The 18,714-nt window shown below is 44.7% G+C and overlaps 1 protein-coding gene across 3 annotated transcripts in view; it reads left to right on the top strand.

Annotated features, from left to right (window-relative positions):
- Positions 1–18,714, top strand: part of USF1 (upstream transcription factor 1) — a 140,417-nt gene that overhangs the window by 77,671 nt on the left and 44,032 nt on the right. For all 3 annotated transcript variants that reach the window (XM_085639049.1, XM_085639051.1, XM_085639050.1), the window contains 2 exons: positions 4,768–4,855; positions 7,934–7,992. In XM_085639049.1, coding sequence (XP_085495175.1) covers positions 4,768–4,855; positions 7,934–7,992 — 147 coding nt within the window. The remainder of the gene's footprint in view (positions 1–4,767; positions 4,856–7,933; positions 7,993–18,714) is intronic.

The raw sequence follows: 18,714 nt of genomic DNA, 5'->3' as shown, positions 1-18,714 counted from the left end.
TGCTGAAGAGCAACCATGGATATAATATTAATCATGTCAACTCCTAAATTGGTGGAGCCTCACCAAGTCTTTCAAGTTTAGGTGTACAAATGTTGCTTTTGCCTCACATACCCATGCCAAACAGTTAATATCATACAAATTCCCCAGAGAGGCGACCTAAACATACAAACTTCGCACAGGAGACTCACATCTCCCATATCAATACACATCACAAACACATACCAACTTCCGGCAGACTTGGATGGCAGATCGCAAGACCCACCCTCTCTAAATATTCCATATGAAGTGAAACTCTTCACTCCTTCCATATTTCATTTTTTAGTGCCGGGGCATGTCCGCGGGCATTCCTCAGTGAGCACATCTCTCTGGGCAAACCCTGAGTAGCACTTAACAATCTGCACCAAAGCGTTATGAGACACATGTAATTGGTAAGTTAACTCTATACAAAAATATGTAACATGTTTGTTAAGAGTTTTATATAGCGCAAACAAGACCCTTTTGGGTGACAGAGCGCATTACAATAATAATCAAAATTATGTTATACAACAAACGATATGCTATCTACATGAAAAGTGGAGAAGGGCATGCGGCAAAGGTTACATAAGCAAATAATAAAGTCAGTCAAAATTCTTTGTTAGGCTAAAAAGCCATAAAAGAAGTTACATCACAGATAAAATGTATCAATAATAATGAACAAAGATGAAAACCATGCAGTTTAAAAACCGTAGAAAAATATTGACTATATAAATAAAAAATATAATGCACCAATAAAATAATATAGTTAGTTAAAATAGACTTCTGTCCTTTGATCTTTTCCCAAGTCTAAGATTTTGAGGTACGAAGCTTATTACAACAAGGTAGTAATGCTCGTAATGCAAACAGTCTTTGTGAGATCTAAAACCAAGGGTACGTTAAAATGGTAATAAATATTATTGCCTAGGATAATTTCCCAAAAAAACATAAAACGTGCCATTGATTTTTTAGAGAGCGTGTTAAAGACACAAGGGGCCAAGGATTGAAACCATGTGCCCTGATAGGGGTAAACTACAAAAAAGTGCTGGGTGCTGAGTCTAAAACTAGTTGGATAAAGTTTGTTTGTTATTTGTGACCCATGTAAAATAACAATCCATCCCTGCCTCCTGCTTTAAGTCAACTTAGCACTGCACTGTCCTCAGTCGTTGATTTTTGTCAGATTGGTCTTGATTTTTATGTTGACCAAAAAGGATTTTTACCATGGACTTAAATGCATTATCCATTTTATTAGGTGAATAAAAATGATTAAATAGGCCTATATCTGTGAGACCCCTTTTAACATAGCCAAGGAATTAAAAAGGCTCCATCTTCCCTCAGTCTTCTAAAACAGAACAGGAGAAGCTCGTATAGCTTGAATTCCAGATCATAAGCCAAACGTGAAGGGGTGCTAACTGGACTAGGCCCTCTAAAAAAGGTTATCCAGCCTCCAGGTGGACAATGAGGCGGACATACTTTTAGGAGTAACGAACAGCCTATGTAAGAATTTATTCTTAATTTTCTGGAGGCTTGCCGGAGAAATATACCCCAACACACCTGCTCCATAGCACCCTAGGGAAAAGCATTTGCTTTTATAGAGTTAATAACTCCTTTATTCGCTTTTGTCTTCAGTTTTTTTGAAAATCTAAAAATAGCGTCAATAGCCTCTGCAAATTTCTGCTGGCCCTCTGTTTTGACAGAGCAACCAGCCCATTTTATCCCAAAAAGTTATGCCTAGATAATTACAACTCTAGATTTTTGTGATGGAGATACCATTGATATGAAAAGAGTGGGAGTGAGGTATTTTTTGGGCCGCAGGTCATATGTGATTTTTGATGATTTAAAGATCACCTATGAAGGTATTAAACATTTTGAGGATCAGTTGCAGACCATTAGCAGTACAGGCGATCAACACTGCATCGTCGGTGTATAATAAAACTGGTACCATACGGTCGCCAGCTCTGGGAAGATCTTTTCCTTTTGCAATCGAAATGGTCTCAAGATGGTTTCTATAGAAGAGGACTAAAAAAGGTGCCTAAATGGAACCTTGTCTCACAACCCTTGGATGAGTCAAAAGGTGTAGTATAGTCTCCATTTAAGTTATTATGGACTTGTACCTTAGTTCCACTGTGCAAACATGCTAGAAAATTTACCAGGGCAGGGCAATACCAGCATTACACATCAAGGACCTTAACTTGCCCTTCTCAACAATATTGAAGGCACTAGAGAGGCCCATAAAGGCCAAGTGAGGGCCCCTCCCCTGGCCTGAACATATTTCCCTGAAATTAAGAGGTGATTTAGACTCTGCTCAACTGTCCCGGCCTGAAGCCGTATTGTATGTCAGTAAAAAAAGGTACTTTCAAGTGCTCAGCTCTCCAAGGTCTCTAAAAGGACTCTGCCTAGTATTTTTGATGACAAGTTCAAGTTGTAGTTGGGCCGATAACATAAAAAGGAGGCTTCTGTTTCCCTTTTTAAATGTGGGGACAATCATTGACTCCTCTCAGAATTGGGGGCTAGCTTCTTCAACTGCAGCACGAAAGACATTAGGTAAAAGAGGTGCCCAAAATGCTGGGCTTTGTCTATACATATCGATGGGCATCCCATCAGGGCATGGCGCCTTCCCTGCAGATGACTGTAAAATTACCCTTATTACGGCATGGACTTCTATTGAGTTACTAAATGCTAGGGTTTCTGCCTCTGTTTGGGAAATTAGCTCTGGAGTAACTTGTTGCTGACCTTCCTGATAAAAAGCGACATTCAATATTTTGTTTATTATGATCCGCAGAATATGACCTATTTATAACATCCCAAAATGCTCTAGAATCTGTCAGAACGGCAGCAGGCTGGAGATCTTCCAATGCCTGAGTTCTTCTATCCTGTTTTCAAATCTACAAAATAATTTTATTTGAAGGTCTACATTTTCTTATTTCTTCACTGTTACAGGGGTGCGTCTTAAATTACTCCTTTAACTGTTTGAGTGCGAGTGTGCAAGCAGAGTTGAACCATTTGTATGGACAGGGATCTTTATAAATCGGCTTAAAGACCAAGAGGCCAGCGACTTGATTACAGGGACCTTCAAAAGTGGCCACTATATCCCCGGCTTGGGTCTCTTCTTCCAAACACATCGTGACATTACATTTTGCGGAGATTAAATTAGCAAGAAATTTCCTGGGGTCAATCTTTTCCCATTTTAAAAGTACACCTTTGGAAACTCTAAGTTGGAAGAAGGAACGTGTTTTTTCTGTGGGAATTACCCATAGAAAACATACCATTACATAGTAATGGGCTGTAGTCACTGAAAACAGATGGCAAAATTATTGAATCGTGTATGTATGTACTGAAATGAGAAGACAAAAGAATAGTCAAAATTTCAAGAAGGACAGAAATAGGCACATATAGTCAAACGAAAAAAGGAAGAGTCTGATTGGTGTCGGGCCTTGTGTGGAAGGTTGAGTAACGGACAGATAGGTGGAGCCTCACACGGGCAGTTAAGTGTCGCACTTGAGGAGAGGGAGGTATGGCATCAATGTGAGAGAAATCTGTTGGCTAGTAGAAGTTTTAATTTCCTGAAGGAGGAGGAGGAGGGGTTGCACCTGATCTTCAGAGGAAGATAGTTCCAAATTTTAGGTGCCAGTCCAGAAAATGATCCATTGTAGGTTTTTGTCAAATGTTTGTGGCTTGAGTATTAGGTAACCTGTGCTTCTGGAAGTTCTGTTTCCGCCTGAATGTGTCAGTTTCTGGTACAAGCAAGATATAGCTTTTTATGGGTCATACAGACCATTTTGAGATGGATCCTGGCCTCAAACGGTAACCATTTCAGAGAATGGAGGTTAGGAGAGATATGATGTATATATTTTTTAAGCCAGTAATGAGCCTTGCTGTCACGTTCAGCGTAGCCTTCAGGGATGCGAGTTAGCTTTTTGGGAGACCTATGAGATTGGCACCCATAGTCTAATCTGGATATCACAAGTGCTTGAACTACTGTCTTGAGATCTGCCGTGGGAAGGAAAGGCTTTAGTTTCCTCAATGCATGTAGTTGATGGTTAGCTCATCTGGTGGAACTGATGTAATTTTACATAGAGATGGTATTATCCAAGATTATCTAGAGGATTTTGGCTGACTCAAGTGATGTGAAATGGGTAAAGTACAAGACAGTAAGATGTGGAAGCTAGTCTTTAATATTGGGGGCTAATCTGGGTGGTGAGATCAATAGGAATGCTGATCACAACTAACGATAAAAAGAAATGTAAAAGAATGAATGGCTGAATAATATTGTTGATATTCCAGGGCCTTTATCACAAAAGGTCCTCAAAATCCAAATGTGCTTACACATTGATATAATTATTCAATACGATCCATATGTCATTAACTGGTTCTCCCTCCCTGCTTTCTGTACTTATTTTCCATATGCATGTTAAGTATATAGCAAAAGGGTTTATATTGTGTTTTGGAAAACGGTTGTACTATGTTTTTCTGATTCTATTTAAGAGTTGTATGTGATTGTCAGTATTGAATGCTGTTTGAAATGTATTTTTCTTGTGAACTTGGATATTCACTTAAATCCGAGCTTGATTGAGAAAGCATGGTCTTCATATGGACAATTTTATATGATGTGGTCATCAGCAGTTGATCAAACATGTATTAAACCAAAAGCTTATTACTAACTTCTCAGCTTCCATAAGTTCACATTTTAAAACTGTGTTGTTATCCTCCTTATCACATGCCCCTCTATTTTTGTGTATGTTTTTTGATGTACAGGGCAATTTTTTGTCATGATGTCCCCACAAGAGGTTTTACAGACTGGACCGCAACGATCTATCGCACCAAGAACCCACCCATACTCGCCGTGAGTTTCCTAACCTTTTACTTTATTTTCTCCTCCGCTGCCACCCTTTTCTTCTCCACTGCCAATATCTGTCTGGCAATCTGCATACAATGTTCTGCTTTCACCTCCCTGTATGTATCACTTTACCTAATGTTTATTTTGAGTCTAATGACTATACTGTTTTCAGGTGCAGCTGCTTTTCTTCTGGCTCTGGAGCCTTTGGTTGCTGGTGTCTGTAAAGTAGGCCAAGCAATGCACTTATTGCAGGCATTGCTCCCATCATCTTTTGTGCATTTGAGGTAACACGCTATGTTGAAAAAGGTATGGCCAGGCGTGGATCTCTTACAACCTGAGCCACTGAAACCCTGCTTTATCAGAATGATGAACCGCAATCCTGGTGAAACCGATCTTGGGTGCCTGTGTTCATGTTCAGGGAGGACCGGGCCTGCAGTTCAGGCTGGACTTTTCCTATTGGAGCAGGGATAAGCCTGATTTGCATATATGGCTTGATCCAAACTGAAGTAGCATGCTTAGAAAAAGAACCTTGAGCGATTTCCGGTGATTAGACTCCTTGCCCTCACAACGTCTTTTGTATGTTGGTCCGAACAGTTATGTCTTCCATTCCATTCCCTATAACCTGGAGAAGTGAGATTTCATTTCTCTAATGCTTTCAACCTCCAAGTTGTTTGCACATCATGTACTGAAACAGCCTCCTTTCTCTTCTCAAGTACTCTTCAAAGTGAACAAATATGAGACTAGATGAATGATTCTTTTGATTTTCCTAATTCAGTTCTGCTATCAGTAGTTAATATTGAAGATTTAAGTGTTATGGAGCAATCCAGAACATAACGTCCCTCCCAAGTCTGAAATGAAAAGGGTAGACATGAGCTATGTGGATTTTTAATATGCATTTTTGGGAAGAGGCTGTTCCTTCCAAAATACAGGAAAGTTCTATTCTTCCATACTGCAAATCATATAATGGTTATGGCTGGAGAACAAGAAACTGGTTCTAGTTCATTTCAGATTAATTGTGCCGTTCAAAGTTGAAATGTGACGGTCTGGGTGGCTCTTGCGGCGTGTATTCAGTCCACATACTGAGGCGGGATTGCGGCATCCGACGTTCGCAGCTCTTGGTGATCAATGAATGGTGGTATAGTGCTCAGGCACACCCAGCCTATGCGGTGGAAAGGCTCTTCATGGCAGATATCCAGTTACTTCATCTTCTATACAGTAGTTCATCCTTGGAGGCGCTCCCCCCTGGCCTGTCAGACGGTGATCCAGATATGGAGGCGAATGACCAGGTCTATGGGTTGGTGGGGCATGTTGACTAGCGCAACCCCCCTCTGGCAGGGATCACACCTTCGGCCTGTTTCGACCCTGGTTGGGTTCCGCAGATGAGATGATATAGAGATATCTACACTTGGAGATATAATGCAGGGGCCCACGCTTAAGTCCTTCCAGAGGTTGCAGGAGGATTTTGACCTACACAAATCCCAGTTCCATAGGTATCTACAGCTCCGCCATGCTCTGTCTCCCCTGATACGACACCTCAAGTCGTTACCCGAATTTCACCCACTGGAGGGTAGATTGTTAATGGGAGATATGGGGGCCCACAAAATTCGTCAAATTTATCAAACCCTCACTACACACTCAAAAACTACCATACATCGGACCCGGGTGGCGTGGGAGGCGGATTTACCGGCCCTGACAGACGATGATTTGGCCGAGGCGCTGGCTAGCCCCAGGTACTCCGCTGTTTCCACTAGTCACCAGCTGATCCAATTTAAGTACCTCCACAGAATTTATTACACTCGCCTCCGCCTCTGGAAGATGGGGGCCATTCAGTCTGCTGTAACTCAAACAAAGGGTCGTTCTTCCATACGGTTTGGAGCTGCGGGGCACTGCAACACTTCTGGTCGGGCGTACTGTTTTGCATGGGGCGGGTACTGGCGTGGGACATCCCAGCAGACCCTAGACTGACCCTTCTGCACAGCACAGAGGACAGCGGGGGGAATAGATACAAAAGAAACCTCCTATTCTTGGGCCTCACACTAGCCAAGCAGGACAATACTGGAAGGCTACCTCTCCCCCCGGTATTGCGACATGGAAAAAGTCTTTAGATAAATGTATGTCGGCTGAAGTAGCGGTGCTTCAGGCGAGGGGCTGTCCACAGAAGCACAGGAGGATCTGGGTCAGGTGGGCTAAATATCAGGGTATTGACTTATCTCTCCTTACGCAGCCAGCAAACCAGGACCCTCTTGAACGGCTGGTAGTAAATGACTCGCTTGTTTAATGCAATAGCTCATCACAGATGTGGATGGAAGCTCCTTGTTGTATCTATATCTTGTTTTTCATGGGATGTATGGTGCGTGGTTGGGGTGCTATGGGGGGGTGTTTGGTCTGATGTTCCGCAGACCTTATGGGGGAACCTTTCAGTACCTACAGTCTTGACAATCTGCCATGTACATGTATGGTGCTTGACGGGCTCTGCCCACTTGGTACTGCAGAAAATCAATAAAATATGGTGTTAAAAAAATAAAAGTGGAAATGTGACCATCAAACCAGCCCCTGAAGCTATTGCACTGTATTGTGTGACGTTCTGCTTGAGATTGTTGAACTAAATTGAGCATCATATAGAATTAAACTGGTTACCCTAAAGTCATAGTTATTCCCATGCGAAGTGCTCAGTTTGCATCCACCTGACCACTGCCCTGTACCCAATCTTTCCATACTTTTCTCAATGGTAAATGTTGAAACACACCTGAATCCGTGAAGAAAGCCATGATTGCGTGCTATTTGAGGAACCCTGGGTCTTCCCCAGAAAGGGCTAGATTTCCATCAGGTTTGGTTAAATTAAAAAAAAAAATGGGAGAAGGAATCCACTTTCTTAGTAGAATATCAAAAGAAATTGAATTTTGGTTTATCGTTCCCATTACAGAGTAGCTGCTCATTGCTTCCCATTTATTCATTTGATTTGATGAAAAGCTCAGCACTGTGCTGTACTTTGTTGTGATTATCTGTAATAATTTTTACAGTTTTTGCAACTTATTTCACTCATCTGACTACCTTTTTTTCATGATAAATTTTACTTGTATCCAGGAAATCTGATGGTCCACGTACAACAAGAGATGAAAAACGTCGGGCTCAGCACAATGAAGGTATACACATTTACTTCATCTTGTTTGTGCTAAACCTTTTGTTGACTCCTCCCTTGTAGACGCCTGGTTTTTAATAACAATTTGACATGAAAAATGATGTACTTGCGGTGTAATGCATCTTATGTAGCATTTCAAACACTGCTGTTTCTGTGTTGTGGCTTAAAAACAGTTCCTGAATTCCCTACAACAGCATATTTTAATCTTGCACTTTATTGACTGAGTCTAGGCTTTGTTAATTTCCTAATATTTTCCGATAAAGTATACATTATTTCCACTTCACAGAATTTCCTTTAAGATAGCTAAATATTTCTTCCCCGAAGTGTGCAGCCCCATTACACACTGTAATAGATCAAACATTTATTTTTCTATTTATTCTAGAAGTGGAACATGCCTGATCGTGGCATGGTACATGTTTTTAGGTCTCGCTAGCGTAGGCTGCGCACATGCGCAGTCTCGCTGGCGAGATTTAATGTTTTGGGGATTTTTCAGTAAAGGGCTATAAGCCCTGCCCCTCTTTCCCATTGGCCGGCATCACCGTTTATGCTAAACGGCGGCCAGCCATTGGGAAAGAGTTGTTGGTGACGTTTTCGCTCGGCTTTTTCTGCCGTCCCTCTTGGAAGGCCTCGCCTGCTTTCCTTCTGAAGTAAAAGGTTTCTTATCTTTATGGGGCCAAACACATGGCCCCATAAAGATCAGAAGGAAAGCAGGCCGTCCAAGTGAGACGGCAGAAAAAGCGAAAAGTTGACGTCAACCGTGGCTGCCTGGCGAGTGCTTACAGACTTGTTTACTTTACTCGAAAAGGGCAGCTTCTCTTCGCAGAACGCAGCATGGCAACAGAAATCTCAAGGCACAATGCGTGCTGTTTATACAAAGCAATCCATAGCGGCTTTTACTGTCTAAGCTAGTTGAAAAAGTACGCACAGCTGACAGTGGTCCTACCGACTGATTTATGCTGTCTCCCACCTCCCATTCATAATGTGTAATTCTTTGTTGTGGCTGCTTACTATAAGGGGCATTATCTGCTCTGTATCTTTAAGGAACAGGGATCTCAGTGCCGACAAACTGCAAATTCAGATGCTGAGAGGAACGTCTGCTGTTTCAGGCAGGTCACTGTCCCGTCATTGACTTTAGTGCGCCATTACTGCCCCATTCATAGCATGGGGGGTGGGGGGTACGTCCCTGCTCACAGTCCCACTCCGCTGTGAAGGATTAGTGAATTTTTTGCTACACAAATGCAGCTCGTAGCAGAACGGAAAGTTCTGCACAGCAAGCTCCCATGATCCCTCCTGCTGACATCACTCATCTGAACAATGCATATGTTTAAATCTTTATTTATATTCTTAAGATATTTGAATATCTCTATCACGGGGTGTTCCGGAAGTTCGCTTACAGACTTGTTTACTTTATTCAAAAAGGGCAGCTTCTCTTCGCAGAACGCAGCATGGCAACAGGAATCTCAAGGCACAATGCGTGGTGTTTATACAAAGAAAATCCATAGCGGCTTTTACTGTCTAAGCTAGATAAAGTATGCACAGCTGCAGTCCATTTTGTAAGAGAACCTGCGAGCATTCGTGGCACATAGTAAAGAGCAGCAAAAAACAATCCAAGCATGTGGCGCAATAGTCAGAGCTGCCGACCTTGCAGTTGGGGAACCAGGTTCGAATCTCCGCGTCGCTCTTGACATTCTGTGATTTTGGGCAAATCGTTTAATCTCCGCGTGCGTACCAAAAATGAACGTGTCCTTGTGTAACGTAACTGGTGCTCATCTAAAGCGCTCCAATACCTCCGGGACGAGTTTGCGCCATATTAAATTAAAGTGCAAACAAAAAAAAATGCTGCAATTAGTCCTGGTGGGTACGTGGCGGGCGCTTACTCGTGGCAATGCACATGGTTGTGCACAATGTTTTGCAACCACACCCACTGCCACAAAGCATGGCATGGATTCACACTGTGAAGGCAGCAGGTAACTGCGGAGCTCGCTCTCTCTCTGCCTGTACCGACTTGGAAGGAGCTGACAGCGGTCCTACCGACTGATTTATGCTGTCTCCCACCTCCCATTCATAATGTGTAATTCTTTGTTGTGGCTGCTTACTATAAGGGGCATTATCTGCTCTGTTTCTTTAAGGGACAGGGATCTCAGTGCCAACACACTGCAAATTCAGATGCTGAGAGGAACATCTGCTGTCGCAGGCAGGTCACTGTCCCGTCATTGACTTTAGTGCGCCATTACTGCCCCATTCATAGCATGGGGGTACGTCACTGCTCACAGCCCCACTCTGCTGTGAAGGATTAGTGAATCTTTTGCTACACAAATGCAGCTCACAGCAGAACGGAAAGTTTTGCACAGCAAGCTCCCATGATCCCTCCTGCTGACATCACTCATCTGAACAATGCATTTGTATAAATCTTTATTTATATTCTTCAGATATTTGAATATCTCTATCAAGTGGTGTTCCGGAAGTTCTCCTCAAGGGAAAACAAGCATTAAAAATGCAATAAGTCTTGCCTTTCATCAAGTTAAAGCCATTTGCTTTGCTATACAATACAATTCGCAAAGCAAATGTCTTTAACTTAATCAAAGGCGAGACCTATCGCATTTTCATTGCTTGGTATTATTGTTACACTTTTTTTCTGAAAGAAGTGATTTTATTTTACTTTGTTTAATTTCTTCCCCTTTGCTTTTGCACCCTGTGTGCGCGCTCTGTTTCACAAATGCTATTGGTAGAAAGCAGGCTCTTTATATGGTATTTCGAAATGAGATATATCGTGTAAAGAGTCCAGTGGTTCCCTTATGAGCAGAGAGGGGATTTGCTGTGGCAGACCCAAGGTGCTCTGTTAAGGGGCAGTGTTGATGAATACAGGCCCCAGCTAGGCCCGCAAGGCACAAGGGTTCGCTCTCCTGTAACGGAATCTATAAGGAAGTTGGCACGGAAACTGCAAAGTACAAAAACAGCATTTATTAACCCTTAAGGGTGGTCCTACAATCCACACAACACTCTTCAGTATTGCATGGAGTAGCACAAAGAACATTCGTACACAGTCCCCTTTTATACACAACAGAGGGGCTCATAGTGGGTGGATACAACGTGAGGCCGAAGAACATTACCGTTTATGGTCATTCTCGATACTGAATCAATACATGGGCGGAGCTAACACACTCTTTGAGCCCGCGAAAACACATGGTCAAGCAAAGCTAATTATAACAGATGTGGTCAAGTCTGGGCATGCGCCAGATGGACAAGAGGGAGCTATTTATAAACTGTTGCTAGGCAGATTACAAGAGCAACTAACACAGAGGTCGGACTCTCCTCGTGGTGAACACATGGCAGCATGTCAATACAAAATGGAGTCCGGACTTCGGTCAACATAACGAAGAAAACATGATCTAAAGGGAAAGCATTAATGTTTTCAGTAAATGCTTAATCACATTCTGCCTTAATTTACAACAGACGACCCTTTCAGCATTTACTGAAGACATCTGGCTTCCAAGAATAATCATCATATATGTCAATTATCATCATTCCTTTAACCTCTTTAGCTAGACCCTTTTGGCGAGCAACATTGGCAATAGCTTTCTTATCTGGAATGCAGAATGAAATGCATACAGAACAGCACAATGGTCCACATTGAATACACATACAGAAAAAGAACAGAATTGCTATAATAATACAGAGACCAGTTAAAACCTTCCATCCCCAGGCAGTAACCAATGCCCAAAACCATCCAGAAAAGGACCAAGTGCCGTTTTCTGTGTGGATTTCAGCTGCTATTTTATGCAGCTTGTTAATGGCGTTATAAACGGATGGCGTATGATCAGGGATGAACACACAGCAGCTACTTCCAATAATTTTACAGGCTCCACCTCGATCAGCTAGCATTACATCTAATACCATACGATTCTGCAATGCAACAATCCTAGTTATTTGTAACTCTTCCGTAAGATTCCCAAGAGCAGCAGCAGTCTGATTGGTCACAGCTTCTACCACTCTTGTTAATCTTCGGATCTTCCTACTGTTCAAAGCGGCTCCAACAAAGAAAAACAGCCCTAAGTTGAAATCAATATACTGTTGCAAGCTGGTATCGGTCTGATCCACATCATCAATTGATAGAGTACGTTTATACCTGTTTACAGTCACATTATTCAACAATTTCAAATCCTTATGATATGACGCGGGTGCTAGGAATACAGGAGGTAATAGGAATGATACATAGCATACCCCAGACCACCCAGCCGGCAAACGGTAATAACCTTTATTTCCACATACAAAGTAAGTATTATGGGACGCTAGGAAGGTACTGTTGTTCAGCCCGTCAATATTCAATACGGTTATGCAATCACTGACACCAACAGGGATAAAACCCACACTCTGGACACACAGGTCCGCTTGAGCTTGTGCTACTTGGATTACGAATTTGTCCTTCCCCACAGTGTCTCTGGTGTTCGTGAAGATATAGGGAATGGATTCATTGTCCGGTCGGTACTCTTCCCATTCCCAAATTGTCCCATTCGCTTGTGGATACCCATTCTTGTCCTGATGGCATTCTTTATTAAGTCTAAAAAGCAATCGTCCCACTGTCGGTTTCCGAGTGGCAAACAGCAAAGTGTACCATGCTCTACAAGAGCCATTATGAGAGAAAGGAAGTGGTATGAATGGCGTTCCTCCTTTCTTCTGATGGGCTGGCATCATCCCACATATCCAACAGTTCGTAGCGTTCGTAGCAACGTGGGTGTGATGCAGCATCTGAATGAAAGTGTTATTCAAATAGGATTGTCGATGCTTCAACTCTTGGTACGGTAATGTATAAAAGTAGTGCTCCTCGGGCACCGGAGTTGTCAACACAAGTGTTTTCCGAGCAGGAGTTACCTCCTCCACAAACCATGTGGTTATCCCAACAACAGTTACTGTTAGCATGAACCCCAACGCACAAAGGATTTTCTTCTTCTCCATGTCAAAAGAAACTATACCCTGGTATCTTCCTGAAACTAAAAAGTCTGTCAGAACTCTTCCCCTTGGGCAGCGGTTGATTTCTTCACCAGCGGGCCAAGACGGGTGTCACTACACTAATGCAGGGCTGATCCCCCCCCCTTGCCTCATCGGCTCTCCGTTTCACTAACCCAAGGGCCGTTCTGACAGTATGTCCCGGCACTGGAAACCTTACTTCCTTGGTCGAAGATGATATTGCCTTCCTCCAGAAGTCGTGTGGTCCGGAAAGAGCTCCTCAGTGTCATTCGGCTTCGCAGCACGGCCTGTCTCTGCTGCTAGGATTTCTCGTTGATCGGTCAGCACGGCAGACTCCACCAATCCGGGCGGTACCTTTCGGCAGTGCAAGGAATGGATCCAATTCTTCCTGTTCGAGACTCGCACTGCCGTCCTCGTTGCAAGGAGGACTTGCTCAGGTCCGACCCATCTCGGCTCCAAACTGTTCGTTCTGTCGAAGACCTTCACCATGACATGATCCCCAGGCCGGAGACCATGTCCTTCGCCGGTAGACCGATCAGGGAGCGCCTCTCGGACCTGTTGATGAATAGAAACCAAATTATCCGTTAACTGTGCCAGATAATCGCTCATCATTACACAAGGTACATCATACACCGCCTTAGGCCTAGGTGGACCCCAAATATTCATTGGGCGTCCAAATACGATTTCGTATGGCGTAAGGCCGGTTCGAGAGTGTGGCACTGACCTAATTGACAATAACGCCAGCGGCAGGGCGTCTGGCCAAGTCAAAGACGTTGAAGCTTGGATTTTGGCGATCTTAAGCTTCAGGGTACCATTATATTTCTCGACTAGTCCTGCAGACTGAGGGTGGAACACGGCATGAAACTTCTGAGTGATGCCTAGGCCCTTCAAGACATACTTTATAACATCCGCTACAAAGTGAGGGCCATTATCACTCCACAGAAGTCTACAAACGCCATATCGGGGGAAAAACTCTTTTAGCAGTAGCTTCGCCGTGGTCATTGCAGTATTGTCTTTCGTAGGGTACGCCTCAACCCATTTACTGAAAGCGCAAACCACTACTAGAACATACTTCAAATTGTTACAGCGCTCAAGCTGGATATAGTCCATCTGCAGAACCTCAAAGGGTGCAGTGGGCGTCGCAAATCCTCCTGCTGGAGTTCGAGTGCCTTTCCCTGGGTTATACTTCAGACAGATCATACAGGTCTGCACCACCCTCTTTGCCGTGCTAGCAATCTCTGGATGCTCCCAGACTTGGGTAAGCAATTTCACAATTGCGGAAGCTCCAACATGTGCTAGCCCATGTGCCATCTGAACCATAGGTTGTACGAAAGCCGTGGGTAACTTCCATCTATTCATCTGTTTATTTCTCCAACAACCCTCATCATCCAACTCTCCCTCGCTAGCCCATTTCTCCCGCTCTTCATCAGAAGCGGTCCTTTGCATTTCTCGCACTTCCTCCTTCGCATCACGCCATCTCTCCACCTGTGATTTTACTACATACATGGCAGTAGCGCCGGGCTGCATCGCAGTCTCTCGTGCTACTCGGTCTGCTAACGCATTCCCTTTCCCAACTTTATCAACTACTTTCCTATGGGCGCTACACTTAACAATGGCAATTTTCTTTGGGTATGTCAATGCAGTTAAAAGATTATGAACTAACTCTCCATGCATTATCTGTACTCCATGTGACGTTAAAAACCCTCTCTCCTTCCAGAGTAGGCCGAAGTCATGCGCTACTCCGAAGGCATAGCGGCTATCTGTATAAACATTCACACATAATCCTGTACTGAGCTCACATGCTCGTGTTAATGCTATCAGTTCCGCTGCTTGAGCTGATTTCTGTGGTATGCGTGCTGTCTCCACTATCGTGTGTAATGTGGTAATTGCATACGCTGCTGAAGTCGTACCATCTGGTAGCTTCAGGCATGATCCGTCTACCCACAACTCTCCATCTACATCTGAAAAGGGCGTATCCTGGAGATCAATACGACCCTTTGTTTGTTCCTCAGTCACAAGAATACAATCATGCGCTTTCTGCGCCTCAGGCTGGGTCTCGGGGTATGGCAACAATGTGGCCGGGTTTAATGTCACGCACCTTTTCAACGTAATATGAGGAGCCAAAAGCGTCAGCTCATATCCCGTTAAGCGGGCGCTGGTCAAATGCTGCGTCTTTGTTTGATTAAGCAGGGCATCCACAGCATGGGGAACTAACACCAACAATTTATGGGACAACACAATTCCTTCACTTTGGCGTATTGACACAGCTGTCGCCGCTACCGAGCGAAAACACCCTGGTAATGCTCGGGCGACAGGATCAAGCACAGCCGAAAAGTATGCACAAGGGCGCTGCTTGTCGCCGTGCATCTGCACTAAAACTGACAACGCACATCCATCTTTCTCATGCACATACAACGAAAAGGGTTTTGCATAATCAGGGGTCCCTAACACTGGTGCTGAGCAAAGGGCCTGTCGCAGTTGCTGAAAAGCAGCATCACACTCATCTGACCAAGGGATTGGGATAGGCGTGTCCTTTGTCAAAAGGGCTAACAATGGCTTAGCTATGTGTGAAAACCCCAATATCCACTGTCTACAAAAAGAAACAAGGCCCAAAAATGCACGCACATCCTTCTGCGTGGATGGTCTCGGTGTGTCCAAAATTACTTGGATACGATCTGGTGTGAGTGCACGTCCCTCCTTAGACAAAAGGTGACCTAAATAAGTCACCTTTGGTCTACAGAATTGCAATTTCTTCCTGGATACTTTATGATTGTGGGATGCTAAAAAGGAAAGTAGGGATAACGTGCTCTTTTCACACAACTCCAGGGTGTCAGCCGCCAACAAGATGTCGTCGACATATTGAATGAGGGCGACCCCCTCGAGCAAAACAAAGGAATCCAATTGTCGTTTCAAAGCCTGACTGTAAATACTAGGGCTTTCTGTATAGCCTTGGGGAATTCTACAAAAACGATAAGATCTATTGTTTAATGTGAACCCAAAAAGAAATCGGCTATCAGGGTGAATGGGAATAGAAAAGAAGGCATTTTTCAAATCAATCACTGAGAACATGGTCGCCGTAGGCGGGACCAAGGTAAGCAACGTCGTGATATCAGAAACCACCGGGTACTGAGGTATCACGATCTTGTTTACCTCCCTCAAATCAATTATAAACCGATAGACCTTCGCATCCGTGTCCTTTTTCAAAATTGGGAGAATCGGACTGTTACAGATATTATAGGGAACTTCTTCCACTACCCCTACTGCTATCAAGTCTTGCACAATCTGTATGAGAGCCTCCTCGCCCTCCTGGGAAATACGATACTGCGGGAGGCGTGGTAGCACCGCCCCCTCCTGGACACTAATGTGGACCGGAGGAATCACCATTTGTCCCACATCTGTGTCCGAAGTTGCCCATAAAGCTCGGGGGAGGGTAGCCAACAACGCATCCTCTGATATCGTACACATCCGCCCAGACCTGGAATAGTTGTCATTTAAGATCACCCTCACACCCTCAGGGGAGCAGCGGATTGTAGCCCTAAAGTACTTTAACATATCAAGGCCCATAATGTTATCCGGTGTATACGGAGCAAGCAGAAACGGACAGGGCGCAGAAAAAGAATCAACCTTAAATGTAAGGGGCTGTGAAAGAGGGCTTCGGGAAAGTGTACCGTCAAACCCTACCGATGTAACCACTGAGCCGGATGGGGGAGCCCCCGGAACCAAGTACCTAGACAATGCACTACGAGTCGCTCCTGTATCTACTAGGAACTGATCAGTAGAACCTAAGACCTCAGCCGATACATAAGGACCCGTCTGATCGACCGGCACCTCAACTGATTCAGACCCCCATCCAACGCATTCCTATGCATGTTGAGAATCGTGATATCCCGATCGATCGATGTCCGATACATGATACTGGTGCTGGCGATCGAAAACATTTGAGCTATCTCGGTGCTGCCCAGCAGTATCGAAACGGGCATTATCATTAGAATTCCCTCTAAAGTTCGAGGAACCCCCTCTACCTCTCGGACCACCCGGAGTATGCCCCTGACGGGAAGCGCGCAACACTGGGCAATCCCTGGCCCAATGGCCCAATTGCTTGCAATACGCACACTGGTTCCTATTCAAATCAGATCGGCCCGGAGGGGGACCATAAGATCCGCCCCTTCCTCTATTATTACCCCGTCGGGGCGGGCCATATACTTGTGCTAACATCACCTTAATCTTGAGGTCTTTCGATTTCTTCTCTTCCTGGCCCTTCGCCTCGTGCTCCTGACGCTCATAATACTGAGCGATAGTCAGAAGAGCCGTCGGCGTCGCGGAGGACCAGGAACTCTCGCTCGCTTTTAACCGGGCCGCAACTGCTGGTAGCAGATTAGCCACATATTTGTCCGCGAAAAGGTGGCGGCCCGTGTCGTCAGTAAGCGACTGGCCACTAAAATCATGAAACGTCTCCTCAAAGCGCGTAAAGAAGTCCGCAACTGACTCGTCAACTTTCTGCTTACATGCAGCTAACATATTCCAGTCAATCTTTTTAGGGGGGATAATCGTCTTCAACTTAGTCACAATAGCAGCGGGGAGATCTCAAATATTCTGGGGTGGTTTCTGTGCAGGCTTCCGTTCCCTATCCTCATCCTCAAGGTCAGACCACCGGGCCTTAAAGGCAACCGCATCATCTACCTTTCGGACAGAGCGCCACGTATCCGGCGGTAGGATAAGGCCAAAGAACAGGTCTATATCCGCTAAAGTCATAATGCAAGAATTCAAGGCCCCCTCGACTTCTTCATAGAAGGCCGCTGGATTCTTGCGGGGGTCAGGCAACGCATTCTTTAGTGCCATAACATCGGCCCTATGCCATGGAGTGTAAACCCAGTTATATACAAAATATCCCCTTGCATCGGCGGAGTTAATATCCGAGCTAGTCCCTGCTCCCTTAGGAGGAACATACAAAGGCGCCGCCTCTCGCATTGGTTTAGCATGCACTATGTCATCCTTATCTGACTGGGAGGCGGATGGGTGGCCCCCTGCTGCAGACGAATCCGACTGCTTCTCCTCCTCCGTTTGTTGACGTGCTCTCTCTCTAAGGGCCAGCACCTCGTCCCGCAAAGCGAACAGCCGCCGAGCCGCCTCAGGAGACTTAGGGGGAGAAAAAACACCATTACGTAATGCTCCGGCATCCGAAGACACTTCGTCAGGCTCAAGGACACTAGAATATTTTCGGAAAGCAGCAATTACTTCATCCGCGAAATGAGACAGAAAATACACCCTCTCTCTATCTTGCCACGACCCCCAAGTATGGAACAAGTCCTCCTTAGATATCTTGCCCTTAAGGGCACGGAGGGAAAGTTTCCGAAGCTCAGCCATATGCTCGGCCGATAACATGGACCGTGTGTCTACCTTACCCGGAGCCGGGCCAGAATCTTGCGGCCGCGGAGCAGATGCGCCAACATAAGGGGGCAGAGAGCGATCTAGTAAATAAAAATCATCATCAGGATTATTAAGGACAGGATAAAGTGGCTGACGAACAACATATTGACCCGAGACCTGTAGCCTACGCTCTTTCTCTTGTCTGTCCGTTTGCTCTTTGTCCTCCCGACGCTTCGCTTCCTGCGCTCGCACATGATCATTCTTCCGTTGCTCTTTATCAAACAGCGCTTTCTCACGTTTCTCTCGCTCACGCACTTCCTTCACCCATAATCGCACACACTCAAACATATCCTGACGAGCACGTCGTTTACACATACACTGTTCCACATACTCA

The sequence above is a fragment of the Triturus cristatus genome, chromosome 12 (genome assembly GCF_964204655.1).
Source record: "Triturus cristatus chromosome 12, aTriCri1.1, whole genome shotgun sequence".
Taxonomy (NCBI): domain Eukaryota; kingdom Metazoa; phylum Chordata; class Amphibia; order Caudata; family Salamandridae; genus Triturus; species Triturus cristatus.
The sequence above is the reverse complement of the archived record's forward strand: the minus strand, read 5'-3'. Positions and strand labels throughout refer to the sequence as shown.